At 44.1% G+C, this 13,444-nt stretch overlaps 1 protein-coding gene across 1 annotated transcript in view; it reads left to right on the top strand.

Annotated features, from left to right (window-relative positions):
* LOC147358843 (glycine N-acyltransferase-like protein 2) overlaps positions 1-12,968 on the top strand; it is a 17,983-nt gene extending 5,015 nt beyond the window's left edge. The window contains exons 4-5 of the mRNA XM_086338231.1: positions 74-330; positions 12,856-12,968. Of these exons, the coding sequence (XP_086194357.1) occupies positions 74-330; positions 12,856-12,968 (370 nt within the window). The remainder of the gene's footprint in view (positions 1-73; positions 331-12,855) is intronic.
* The last annotated feature ends 476 nt before the right edge of the window (positions 12,969-13,444 follow it).

Below are 13,444 nucleotides of genomic sequence, written 5' to 3'. Positions count from 1 at the left end.
AGGTGTCATATTTTCTGCCATCCTGGTGCTTTCTAAATGTTGGCTGAATACATTTACATTCTTTTCTTCACAGGAAAGAAACCTTTCAGAACATCTTCTTGAATGTCTTGCATGCAAGACTTGTGAATGAGCACTGGGAGTTGGGAAAAAACGAGAAGAGCTTGAAATATGTTGAATGCTGTCTCCAGAATTTTGAAGGATTTGGTGTTCTGAGTTCAGAAGGGAAATCCATCTCTTGGTTTCTGACAGAACAGTCCTGTGAGATAAGAATGGGTTACACTTTCCCCAAATACCGAGGCCAAGGCCACATGCGGCAAATGGGTTGCCACAGTATAGCATTTTTTTTTTCCAAAAAAAAAAAAAAAAATACCGTTTTATATCCATGTGGCAAAAGATAAAGAAAAAACTCAACAGATATTGCTCATTTTTGGGTTCAAAAATGTTCTTTGTGGCTGGCATCAGTGGAAATGCACCCCAAAGAAATATTGTTGATGGTACCATTGTCCATTTCAAGTGTTTCTTATCAGGGGGAAAAAAAAAACGTCAGTGCAAACGAATGTGGTAGTCTACGAGCAACAAAGCCATCCGCTTATCTGGGGCTCGGGCGCTGCTCAGGCCACACTGCTGTAATAGTTTTGTCTTCTTTCTCTTGTATATTACAAAACATTAGAAGCTGGGCTCCTTGCTGTCATGCTTTTCCTTTACGGTAAAAAATGTCTCAGAGCTGAAATTACCCAGTGTCAATCATTAGTGCTAACATATCCCATTTTCTTCTTTGAAGAAGACTTCTTTCAGGGAAGAATTTTGCTTTTTCATGCCTTTAACCTGAAAACAAAATGCCTCCTTGGAAGTCTCTTCTCTGGTGTTCTTCTCTTTTTCCTACAAAGTTTCCCAAAGGATCTTTCAAACTGCTTCAGCATCATTACTTTTGGTCTTGGGTACCCTTAAAAGTGCTTTGAGGTACTATACTGAATTCAATTATGTGGCCATCAGTGAAAGTTTGGTTTTCTGACTAGCTTTTTATTACAGAAATTTGGTTAAGTCGAGTTGTATAGCATAACTTCATATTTTCAATAAGATTTTAGATCTATGCTGTATTAGTTTCCTATTATTGTTGTAACAAATTACCACAAATTTAGTGACTGATGATCCAGTGACATGATCTACCATATGATCCATCAGTCCCACTCCTGGATATATATCCTGAAAAACAATAATTTAAAAAATATACATGCACCCCAATGTTCATTGCAGCACTACTTACAAGAGCCAAGACAGTGGAAACAGTGTCAGACTTTATTTTTTTGGGCTCCAAAATCACTGCAGATGGTGACTGCAGCCATGAAATTAAAAGACTCTTATTCCTTGGAAGAAAAGTTATGACCAACCTATAAAGCATACTCAAAAGCAGAGACATTACTTTGCCAACAAAGGTCCGTCTAGTCAGGGCTATGGTTTTTCCTGTGGTCATGTATGGATGTGAAAGTTGGACTGTGAAGAAAGCTGAGCACCGAAGAGTTGATGCTTTTGAACTGTGGTGTTGGAGAAGACTCTTGAGAGTCCCTTGGACTGCAAGAAGATCCAACCAGTCCATTCTGAAGGAGATGAGCCCTGGGATTTCTTTGGAAGGAATGATGCTAAAGCTGAAACTCCAGTTCTTTGGTCACCTCATGCAAAGAGTTGACTCATTGGAAAAGACTCTGATGCTGGGAGGGATTGGAGGAAGGAGGAGATGGGGACGACAGAGGATGAGATGGCTGGATGGCATCACTGACTTGATGGACGTGAGTCTGAGTGAACTCCGGGAATTGGTGATGGACGGGGAGGCCTGGCGTGCTGTGATTCATGGGATTGCAAAGAGTCGGACACGACTGAGTGACTTAACCGAACTGAAGACATGGGAGCAACCTAAATGTCCATCAACAGAGGAATGGATAAGGAAGATGTGGTAAAAATGTACAACAGTGTATTGCTCAGCCATAAAAAGAAAAATAATGCCATTTGCAACAAACTGGATGGATCTAAAGGTTGTCACACTGACTGAAGTAAGTCCCACACAGAAAAACAAATATCACATGATATATGTATATGTGAAATCTTAAAAAGGGATACAAGTGAACTTATCTACCAAACAAATAGAGTCACAGATACAGAAAGCAAGCTTATGGTCACCAGGGGATAAGGGAGGAGAAAGATAAATTGGGAGATTGGGGTTGAGGTATACACACTACTATATATAAAATAGATAACTAATAAGGATCTACTGTGGAGCACAGGGAACTCTACTTGACACTTTGTAATGGCCTACATGGGGAAAGAATCTGAGGAGAGTGGATATATGTAAACATATAGCAGAGTCACCTTGCTGTACACCTGAAACTAACCCAAAATTGTAAACCATGTAAATCAACTATAGTGCAATAAAAACTATTTTAAAACCTTAGTGACATAGAGCATCAATTATTACCTTATGTTTCTGGCATTCAGAAACATAAAATGGGTCTTGAAAGTGAAAGTGTGAAAACATTAGTTGCTCAGTCATGTCCAACTCTTTGTGACCCCATGGACAGTAGCCCTCCAGGTTCCTCGGTCCATAGAATCCTCCAGGCCAGAATACTGGAGTGGGTGGCCATTTCCTTCTCCAGGGGATCTTCCTGACCCAAGGATCAAACCCAAGTCTCCTTCATTGCAGGAGGATTCTTTGTTTTCTGAGCCACCAGGGAAGCCCTAAATGGGTCTTATGGGATAAAAATAAAAGTGTTGGCAAAGCCAGCTTCTGGAGTCTTTAGGGGAGAATCTATGTCCTTGCCTTTTAAGCTGAAGAGTTTTCCACATCCCTAGACTTGTGACCCTACATCACTTTACCTTTTCTCCTTACTTCCATCATCTTTACATAGTCTTCTCTTATGTATTCTAATTTCCTTCTGTGTCCCTCTTACAAGGACACTTGTCATTGCCCTTGCAGGGTATTTGGTCCTATCCAAGAAGTCCACAAGACATTTGGTCCATGCCAAATGCCTGGAGAAATATCAATAACCTCAAATATGCAGATGACACCACCCTTGTGGCAGAAAGTGAAGATGAACTAAAGAGCCTCTTGATGAAAGTGAAAGAGGAGAGGGAAAAGTTGGCTTAAAGCTCAACATTCAGAAAACTAAGATCCTGGCATCTGGTCCCATCACTTCATGGGAAATAGATGGGCAAACAGTGGAAACAGTGGCTGACTTTATTTTTTGAGGCTCCAAAATCACTGCAGATGGTGACTGCAGCCATGAAATTAAAAGACGCTTACTCCTTGGAAGGAAAGTTATGACCAACCTAGACAGCATATTAAAAAGCAGAGACATTACTTTGTCAACAAAGGGCCGTCTCGTCAAGGCTATGGCTTTTCCAGTAGTCATTTGTGGATGTGAGAGATGGACTATAAAGAAAGATGAGCATGGAAGAACTGATGCTTTTGAACTGTGGTGTTGGAGAAGACTCTTGAGAATCCCTTGGACTGCAAGGAGATCCAACCAGTCCATCGTAAAGGAGACCAATCCTGGGTGTTCACTGGAAGGATTGATGTTGAAGCTGAAACTCCAATACTTTGGCCACCTGATGCGAAGAGCTGACTCATTGGAAAAGACCCTGACACTGGGAAAGATTGAAGGTGGGAGGAGAAGGAGACGACGGAGGATGAAATGGTTGGATGGCATTAGTGACTCAAAGGACATGAGTTTGAGTAAACTCTGGGAGTTGGTGATGAACAGGGAAGCCTGGCATGGTGCAGTCCATGGGGTCGCAAAGAGTCAGACACGACTGAGCGGCTGAACAGAACTGCAGATCAGGGAAGTTGGAAGAAGACTCGAGGAGCTGTGGGGATTGCAGACATGTTTATTCACCCAGGAAGCAGCAGCAGCAGCGAGTCTTCAAAGACTGTTACTGCTGCTGCTAAGTTGCCAGAGTCCAGCCCTGGTGGATCCAGGGAATTCGAAGGGGAGACAGCTTCAGCGATCAGGATATGATAGAATTAAAGATATAAAGAGTGGTTAAATAAGAACAACTCAGCAAGAAAATTCAGTGGAGAAAAGAGGCTGAATAATTCAGCCAGAAGGTGAGAGAAAGAACGACATGGGGAGACCAAGCTTCGGTGAACAAGGCCCGCACTTTATTTTCCAAAGTAGTTTTTATACCTTAAGTTATGCATAGAGGATAATGGGGGAAGGGGTAGAGTCATGCAGTAAGCCAGGCTTTCTTCCTGCAATCTCATCATATGCAAAAGTTTAAGTGATTTGCATCATCTTCTAGCCCGGAGGCCTGTTAACATTTTAAGACCCTTTCTTCAGAAAACTTATTTTTCTCTCAAGGTGATTAGTCAGGCGCCACCCTCCAAAAGCATTAAAGTTGCATTCCTATAGGGCAAAGGTGTGGTGGGATACAACAAGAAAAAGAATTAACTCAAGGGTCCAAGGTTACAAACATTAAAGCTACTACTTACACCAATTATATTAATCAATACACTGCCAGGGACACAGCAGGTAAGGGATATGGAAACTTGGCAGCAAACAAGTGAGAAACCCTTCACCAATACAATTTCTAATCAATCTTTTAACTGCTCAAAGGAATCTGTATTTAGACAGTTTAGAACATCTCATGCCTCTCACAGTTGGGAGGCTCTGAACAATCACATGTGGCCGAAAAAACTTATTCAGGCAGGCTAGAGGACTTCCAAAGGAGTTTGTAGGTTGAAACACTGTCACACCCAGGAACTTTATCAACTGGAGCTGTAAGTTAACTCTTTTTTCAGAGAGAGGTAGTGGGGGACAGCCCCCCATAAAGTCAGAGGTGTAGGTGAGAGCACAAAGCAGAAAGTAGGCAGACTCTGGTTTTGGGGGTAGATGCTCGAGAATTTCCAGGGGGAATCCTGAGGCTCCATCCTGCCTTTGCGTATGCCAAACCTCCTTCCTCATGACCTTTGCCACAGGCGGAGTTCCTCATGCTGGCTCCTGGCACTAAGTCACTTCAGTTGTGTCCGACTCTGTGCAACCCCAGAGACGGCAGCCCATCAGGCTCCCCCGTCCCTGGGATTCTCCAGGCAAGAACACTGGAGTGGGTTGCCATTTCTTTCTCCAATGCATGAAAGTGAAAGTGAAGTCGCTCAGTCATATCCAACTCTTAGCGACCCCATGGACTGCAGCCTACCAGGCTCCTCCATCTATGGGACTTTCCAGGCAAGAGTACTGGAGTGGGTTGCCATTGCCTTCTCCGCTTCAAAGACTACTGATACACTAAGACAGACAAAAGTGGCCCATGGCCCAGTGCTCCCAAGGTCAGCAGTATTGCTGTTTACAGAACATAAACATGCAGTGTGAGGCTGTGTGACAGTGGGGCAGGAGGTCCTGACTGACTCCGTGTTGTCACTTCATTTCTCCACAACATTCTATCTTTAATTAATGTTATCCCATTTCACATCCAAGGTAAGACAATTCCATTTGCTCCCTTTTGTGCTATTGTTAAAGTTCATCTTCTGCATTTACTGTAGCTCTGTTATTATTATTATTTTATAATATATATAATAATATATATAATATAATTATTATAATATTATTATAATACTGTATACAGTTATTATGTTCTTATTGTTTAGTCTCTAAGTCGTGTGCAACCCTTTGGTGACCCCGTGAACTGTACCTGCCAGGCTTTTCAGTCCATGTGATTCTCCAGGCAAGAACACTGGACTGGGTTGCCATTTCCTATTCCAAGGGCTCTTCCTGACTCAGGGATCAAGCCTGTATCTTCTGCTTTGGCAGGTGGATTCTTTTACCTCTGAGTCACGTGGGAAACCCCACACAGTCACTATATTTGAATTTAAAATAGTCAATTGTTTGTAAAGAATTTAAGAAAAGAAAGAACCGTAGCTTTAAACCACTTATATTGTCAATAGTCTCTCTGACTGCAGTTCCAAAATATCATTGAATTTAATTTCCTTTTGGTTTACAGACTATGTTTTTCTTGTAGGGCAGATATGCCTTGTTTATCTGAAACTTTTTTTTGGTGTGTTTAGCAAGGGTATTTTGTTTGATATGAAATTTCAGGCTTTCAGCATTTTTAAAATGTCATTCCATTGTAATAGGGAAGAATGTTTGTAATCTGCAAGTTAATCAATAAAGGGATGTTGCATGTAAGCTTAAATTATACATAATGGCCCATCTCTGTGAACCCTGCCTCCCAGGTAGGGAGTGTTAAACTAAAATACCTTTGTTTAGCTCACAGGAAACATCCCCGACTAGGCCCATGGGTGAGTGGCTGCAGGAAGGAAGAAAGGAACACATCCCTTCTGAGTCTGATTGGAACCAGGAAATGGTTGACTTGACTCCCTTCCCTTCTAGTATGAAAACAGCCTGAATCCTAACTCAGGAAAGATGATTCTTCGGGGCCTGAGCCCATCATCTTTCTGGTCTGCTGGCTTTCTGAATAAAGTCATTCTTTCTTGTCCCAACAACTTGTTTCTCGATTTGTTGGCATACAGTGCTAATGAAGAAACAGAACAGGCTCCATCTTGAAAGCAGGACTCCATCCTGGGCCAGACTGTGGACTGTGAGCTATATGCCCAGTATCTACGGAAATGACACACCAACTGGAAAACCAAGAACCAGGAAGGAAGAGCCCCAGGGCTCACATCTAGACTGTCCGTTGCCTAAAAGAATACCCTAATTTTCTGTGTGACCGAATAGAATCATACATTCTATTATGCTTATTGGGGTATGACCACAGGCCTAATGATAATTGTCCAGTGTTAACTCCCTAGGCTTAAGGTATACCAGTTAACTGATTGTATCTTTCTTCTCCTTTGTTCAGGCTAGTTTCACAGAATTAGGGGAGATGGGTTTGGGCACATACACTTAGGGTATATAAGGTTTTCACAAAAACCGGTCGGGGTCCTTGGCTAAGAGGAGACTCTGCCTTGGGCCTGCCGGTGTAATAAACTGCACTCCACTATCTGCATTGTCCTGAGTGAGTTTCCCAGAACTCGTGGCTACAACACAGCAAGCAGTGCACGGCTGGACAAGGTAACAAATTTTGGGGAGCCAACCAGGGGCCTTGCTGCCTGTGGCTAGATGCCCCGGTCCCCTCACCACCCTGGGAGGTTTCTGGGTGAGACTCTTGGCAGCTACGGATACCTGTCATTGCTTCAAAATTCCCCAAGGTGGCACTGGCTGACCCAGCGCTTGGCAGTCAGAGGAAGGAATCAACGTTGGGGAGAGGACAAACTCCCTACAGTGGGGTAGGCAGCTCCAGTGTATACACCCAGACACTTCATTTCCTCTCTGTAGGGGTTTTTCTCCAGAATAAGTCAGTTTTTTGGATTCGAGGACGGGTACCCCGTGGGAAAGAGGAAACAGTGCTTGAACTTTCACCCAGTTCGTGAACCAGTTCTCTGTTTTCTTTCTAGCATTTGTCTGCCATTTGTGTTTTGTCGGTCTTGAATTTGGCTTTAAAAGGGGGGAATGTTTCACTACCCCTATAGAAGGTTCCCCCGGGCACACTTTGGGCAAGCGCTCTAATGAGGGCCATGAACCCCTGACTGAGAGGAAGATATTTTATTGTAAGAAGGCGTGGCCGCAGTATGTGTCAGGGTCTCTACAAGGGGTTTTAGGTGGGGTTAGCACGGGGCCCTGTGTACCACGTTCTGTCCACAGTGCCATGTTAACTACATAGTTCGTGCTCTCCGGTGTTGTTGGTATATGTAAAACCACAAGACCAGACTTGGAGATTTATCTAGGATTTTCTGTTTGTCCTTTAAGGGTTTTCATCTCTTCGTTTGGTGCTGTTGCTCCAGGGTTTCTTGGGTGGCTCAGTGGTGAAGAATCCGGCTGCCAATGCAGGAGATGCAGGTTCAGTCCCTGGGTTGGGAAGATGCCCTGGAGGAGGGCATGGCAACCCACTCCAGTACTCTTGCTCCTGGAGAATCCCATGGACAGAGGAGCATGGCCGGCTACAGTTCATGGGATTGCAAGAGAGTCAGACATGACTTAATGACCAAGCAACAGCAATTTTTTCTCCATTTACAGCCAAATCAATTTTGTGATATTCAAAACTTTTACTGATGTCAAATGGAGGAAAGAAACAGCAGGAACAAAGCTCCTCCTGTCCAACAGTGGGATAGTCCCAGGGAAAAGAGAAAGGTTCCATTTGGTTCTTATAATCACCAAAGCCCCATCCTAGAATTCCTCCCGGTGGCTTGGTACCAAAGCAAAAGTGTATCCTTTTAATGGTTAGAAAGAACCAATGGCTATTTACAGCTTTACAGAGCTTTCCCCCCTATGGCTCTTCTGTGAAGAAGCAAGGAAGAATGATGAGGTCCTTTATGTGCAAGCATGTGGGCTGTTACATCAGGGAAAGGAAGAAAACGAAGGAAGTGAGAGTGAGGATATGGTGCTTCAAACCTTAACTCCTGCGGCTGAACTAGATGTCTCAGCCACTCCTGCTGCTCTGCTAATACATCCACCCCTTCCACCACCTTCCCTTCCTAGCCTGCCCCAATTCCTGACACCAGGGCTCAGGACTTCCCCTCCTTCTAGGGACCGCTTAGAAAATCCTGTGTTAGTTTCTGGGGCACAGGGACTTGGCCTGGTATTACCATCTAACACCCAACAGGGGAGCCAGTTTGGGCCAAGAGCCACTCCTAGGGCAGGACTGTCTCCGTGGCTATCTCAGGTGTGCGTGCTACGTCACTTCAGTTGTGTCTGACTCTTTGCAACCCCATGGACTATAGCCTACCAGGTTCCTCCGTCCATGGGATTCTCCAGGCAAGAATACTGGAGTGGGGTGCCATTTCCTTCTCCAAGGGCTGTTATCTCATCAGTTCAATCATTCAGTCATGTCCGACTCTTTGTGACACTGAGAACCGCAGCACGCCACCAACCCCTGGAGCTTACTCAAACTCATGTCCATTGAGTCAGTGATGCCATCCAACCATCTTATCCTCTGTCGTCCCCTTCTTCTCCTGCCTTCAATCTTTCACAGCATCAGGGTCTTTTCCAATGAGTCAGCACTTCACATCAGGTGGCCAAAGTATGGGAGTTCCAGCTTCAACATCAGTCCTTCCAATGAACACTTAGAACTGATTTCCTTTAGGATGGACAGGTTGGATCTCCTTACAGCCCAAGATACTCTTGAGAGTCTTCTTGAACACCACGATTCACAAGCATCAATTCTTTGGTAGTCAGCTTACTTTATAGTCCAACTCTCACATCCATACATGACTACTGGAAAAACCATAGTGTTGACTAGATGGACCTTCGTCAGTAAAGTAGTGGCTCTGCTTTTTAATATGCTGTCTAGGTTGGTCCACACAATCAAATGCCTTGGCATAGTCAATAAAGCAGAAATAGATGTTTTTCTGGAACTCTTTTACTTTTTCCATGATCCAACAGATGTTGGCAATTTGATCTCTGGTTTCTCTGACTTTTCTAAAACCAGCTTGAACATCTGGAATTTCACAGTTCTCATACTGCTGAAGCCTGGCTTGGAAAATTTTGAGCATTACTTTACTAACATGTGAGATGAGTGCAATTGTGGGGTAGTTTGAGCATTCTTTGGCATTGCCTTTCTTTGGGATTGGAATGAAAACTGACCTTTTCCATTCTGTGGCCACTGCTGAGTTTTCCAAATATGCTGGCAAATTGAGTGCAGCACTTTCACAGCATCATTTTTCAGGATTTGAAATAGCTCAACTGGAATTCCATCACCTCCACTAGCTTTGTTTGTAGTGATGCTTTCTAAGACCCACTTGACTTCACATTCCAGGATGTCTGGCTCTAGGTGAGTGATCACATCATCGTGATTATCTGGGTCATGAAGACCTTTTTTGTACAGTTCTTCTGTGTATTCTTGCCACCTCTTCTTAATATCTTCTGCTTCTGTTAGGTCCATGCCATTTTTGTCCTTTATTGATCCCATCTTTGCAAGAAATATTCCGTTGGTATGTCTAATTTTCTTCAAGAGATCTCTAGTCTTTCCCATTCTGTTGTTTCCCTCTATGTCTTTGCATTGATCGCTGAGGAAGGCTTTCTTATCTCTCCTTGCTATTCTTTGGAACTCTGCATTCAGATGCTTATATCTTTCCTTTTCTCCTTTGCTTTTCGCTTCTCTTCTTTTCACAGCTATCTGTAAGGCCTCCCCAGACAGCCATTTTGCTTTTTTGCATTTCTTTTCCATTGGGATGGTCTTGATCCCTGTCTCCTCTACAGTGTCACGAACCTCTGTCCATGGTTCATCAGACACTATATCAGATCTAGTCCCTTAAATCTATTTCTCACTTCCACTGTATAATCATAAGGGACTTGATTTAGGTCAACTCATGGTTTTCCCACTTTCTTCAATTTCAGTCTGAATTTTGCAATAAGGAGTTCATGATCTGAGCCACAGTCACTCCTGGTCTTGTTTTTGCTGACTGTATAGAGCTTCTCCATCTTTGGCTGCAAAGAATATAATCAATCTGATTTCAGTGTTGACCATCTGGTGATGTCCATGTGTAGAGTCTTCTCTTGTGTTGTTGGAAGAGGGTGTTTGCTATGACCAGTGCATTCTCTTGGCAAAACTCTATTAGCCTTTGCCCTGCTTCATTCCGTGTTCAAAGGCCAAATTTGCCTGTTACTCCAGGTGTTTCTTGTGGAAAATTCTGAAAGAGATGGGAATATCAGACCACCTGACCTGCCTCTTGAGAAACCTATATGCAGGTCAGGAAAAAACAGTTAGAAATGGGCATGGACAAAAGACTGGTTCCAAATAGGAAAAGGAGTATGTCAAGGCTGTATATTGTCACCCTGCTTATTCAACTTATATGCAGAGTATATCATGAGAAACGCTGGGCTGAAAGAAGCACAAGCTGGAATCAAGATTGCCGGGAGAAATATCAATCACTTCAGATATGCAGATGCCACCACCCTTATGGCAGAAAGTGAAGAGGAACTCAAAAGCCTCTTGATGAAAGTGAAAGAGGAGAGTGAAAAAGTTGGCTTAAAGCTCAACATTCAGAAAAGGAAGATCATGGCATCTGGTCCCATCACTTCATGGGAAATACATAGGGGAACAGTGGAAAAAGTGACAGACTTTAATTTCTTGGGCTCCAAAACCACTGCAGATTGTGACTGCAGCCATTAAATTAAAAGACACTTGCTCCTTGGAAGAAAAGCTATGACCAACCTAGTTCAGTTCAGTTCAGTTCAGTTGCTCAGTCGTGTCCGACTCCTTGCAACCCCATGAATCACAGCACGCCAGGCCCCCCTGTCCATACCCACTCTCGGAGTTCAGTCAAACTCATGTCCATCGAGTTGGTGATGCCATCCAGCCATCTCATCCTCTGTCGTCCCCTTCTCCTCCTGCCCCCAATCCCTCCCAGCATCAGGGTCTTTTCCAATGAGTCAACTCTTCACATCAGGTGGCCAAAGTATCGGAGTTTCCGCTTTAGCATCAGTCCTTCCAATAAACACCCAGGACTGTCTCCTTTAGGATGGAGTGGTTGGATCTCCTTGCAGTCCAAGGGACTCTCAAGAGTCTTCTCCATCATTACAGTTCAAAAGCATCAATTCTTTGGCACTCAGCTTTCTTCACAGTCCAACTCACACATCCATACATGACTACTGGAAAAACCATAGCCTTGACTAGATGGACCTTTGTTGGCAAAGTAATGTCTCTGCTCTTTAATATGCTATCTAGGTTGGTCATAACTTTCCTTCCAAGGAGTAAGTGTCTTTTAATTTCATGGCTGCAATCACCATCTGCAGTGATTTTGGAGCCAACTTTTTCACTCTCCTCTTTCACTTTCAACATGGTGGACAGCTCTGACAAAACGTGGTCCACTGGAGAAGGCAATGGCAAACCACTTCAGTATTCTTGAGAACCCTGTGAATGTTATGCAGGAGGCTAAATGCAAATGGGCAGCCTGCTGGGTTTCTCAGGAGTCCGTAATTGGTGAGATCACAGCCATCCCTATAGGGAGGATCCTCGACACCTTGGGCGGGCTTGGCAGTAACCACAGCTGAACCACACTGGGACCTCATGAGGGAAGGCTGCCCTTATTAGGACACCACTTATTATGCCTCGGACAGGGCTTTGAAAAGGGAAACCAAGGCTAAAGAGTTTGAACAATATTCAGGAAATTCAGCAAAACAAATGAAGACCTCTCTCAAGTTTTAGAAAGGATTTATCAAGACTACAGGGCTTCCCTGGTGGCTCAGACAGTAAAAAATCTGCCTGCCAATGCAGGAGACACAGGTTTGATCCCTGGGTCAGGAAGATCCCCTGGAGAAAGAAATGGCAACCCACTCCAATATTCTTACGTGGAGACGCCCATGGACAGAGGATCCTGATGGGCTACAGTCCACGGGGTCGTAGAGAGTCAGACATGACCGGGTGACTAACACACACAGATGCCATACTAATGCAGACTCGGAAGCCCCTGAAAATATAGAATGGTAAATTTGACCTGTTTTTGAGCAAAGTACCTCGATCAGGAGGAAGTTGCAAAGATTAGGTATTACATTTAGAATGAATACTTCTCAGTTGGTTGGTGTTGCTTATGAAGTGTTCAACAGGGAACAGCAGAGGAAAGATGCAAGGCAAATGCCACTCTCCTGGGGGCAGCATTTAACATCTGAAAGGCAAGTAACCTGGAGACAGGTAAAGCACTATTGAGGAAGGAAAAATGCCCTTAACGGCAAGAAAGACAACACGAAGTGATTGCCCTAGGCCAAAACATAAGAAGAAAAATGATAAAAGATGAGAGCCTCTCATACGGTAGAGATGATCACAGTAAGGAAGGACAAGGCCCACGGCTCCCTTGGACTTGAGGTGCCTAATTCCCCCCAGGAGCCCAGGATAAAACGGTGCGGGATGAGCTGATCAACTTCCTGGCGATAGACCTCGTCCTGAAGTTTTTCACCAAGAGCTTGGGGTCAGAGTCCCATCAGACTGCACTTTAAGCCTATACAGATGGTGCTCATGGAAATCCCAGAAAAGGAGACAGAGGTCTTCCCCGCTTTACCAAACTCACTCCCTCCTGGGTCTGTGAAAAGATAGCCACTAATATTTGTGGACATTTTTTTCGGTGTGGGTGAAAGCATATCCCACTTGGACAGAACGTCTCTGAAGAGGATGCCTGGGTCTTGAACAAACTGAAAGCTGAACACAAGCAAAGTATCGCCATTGATATCTCCCTGTGGACATTTGAGACTAGCAAGTACCGTCACTGATACCCCAGGACACAGGGACCTTATCAGAAACGTGATCACGGGACATCAAAGACTGATGATGCTGACCTGATTGCTGTTGCTGCTGGGGAATGTGAAAGAGGCGTCTCCACGAATGGGCAGACCCTTGGGCATGCCCTTCTAGCTTCCACTCTCGGTGTGACACATCTAGTTGCTGGACATAATGACAGATCCCACTGAGCCGCTTT

This window comes from Bos grunniens, chromosome 15, assembly GCF_055505025.1.
Source record: "Bos grunniens cultivar Pamir isolate PY7600 chromosome 15, Bosgru_T2T1.0, whole genome shotgun sequence".
Lineage (NCBI taxonomy): Eukaryota > Metazoa > Chordata > Mammalia > Artiodactyla > Bovidae > Bos > Bos grunniens.
This window is presented reverse-complemented; position numbering and strand designations above follow the sequence as displayed.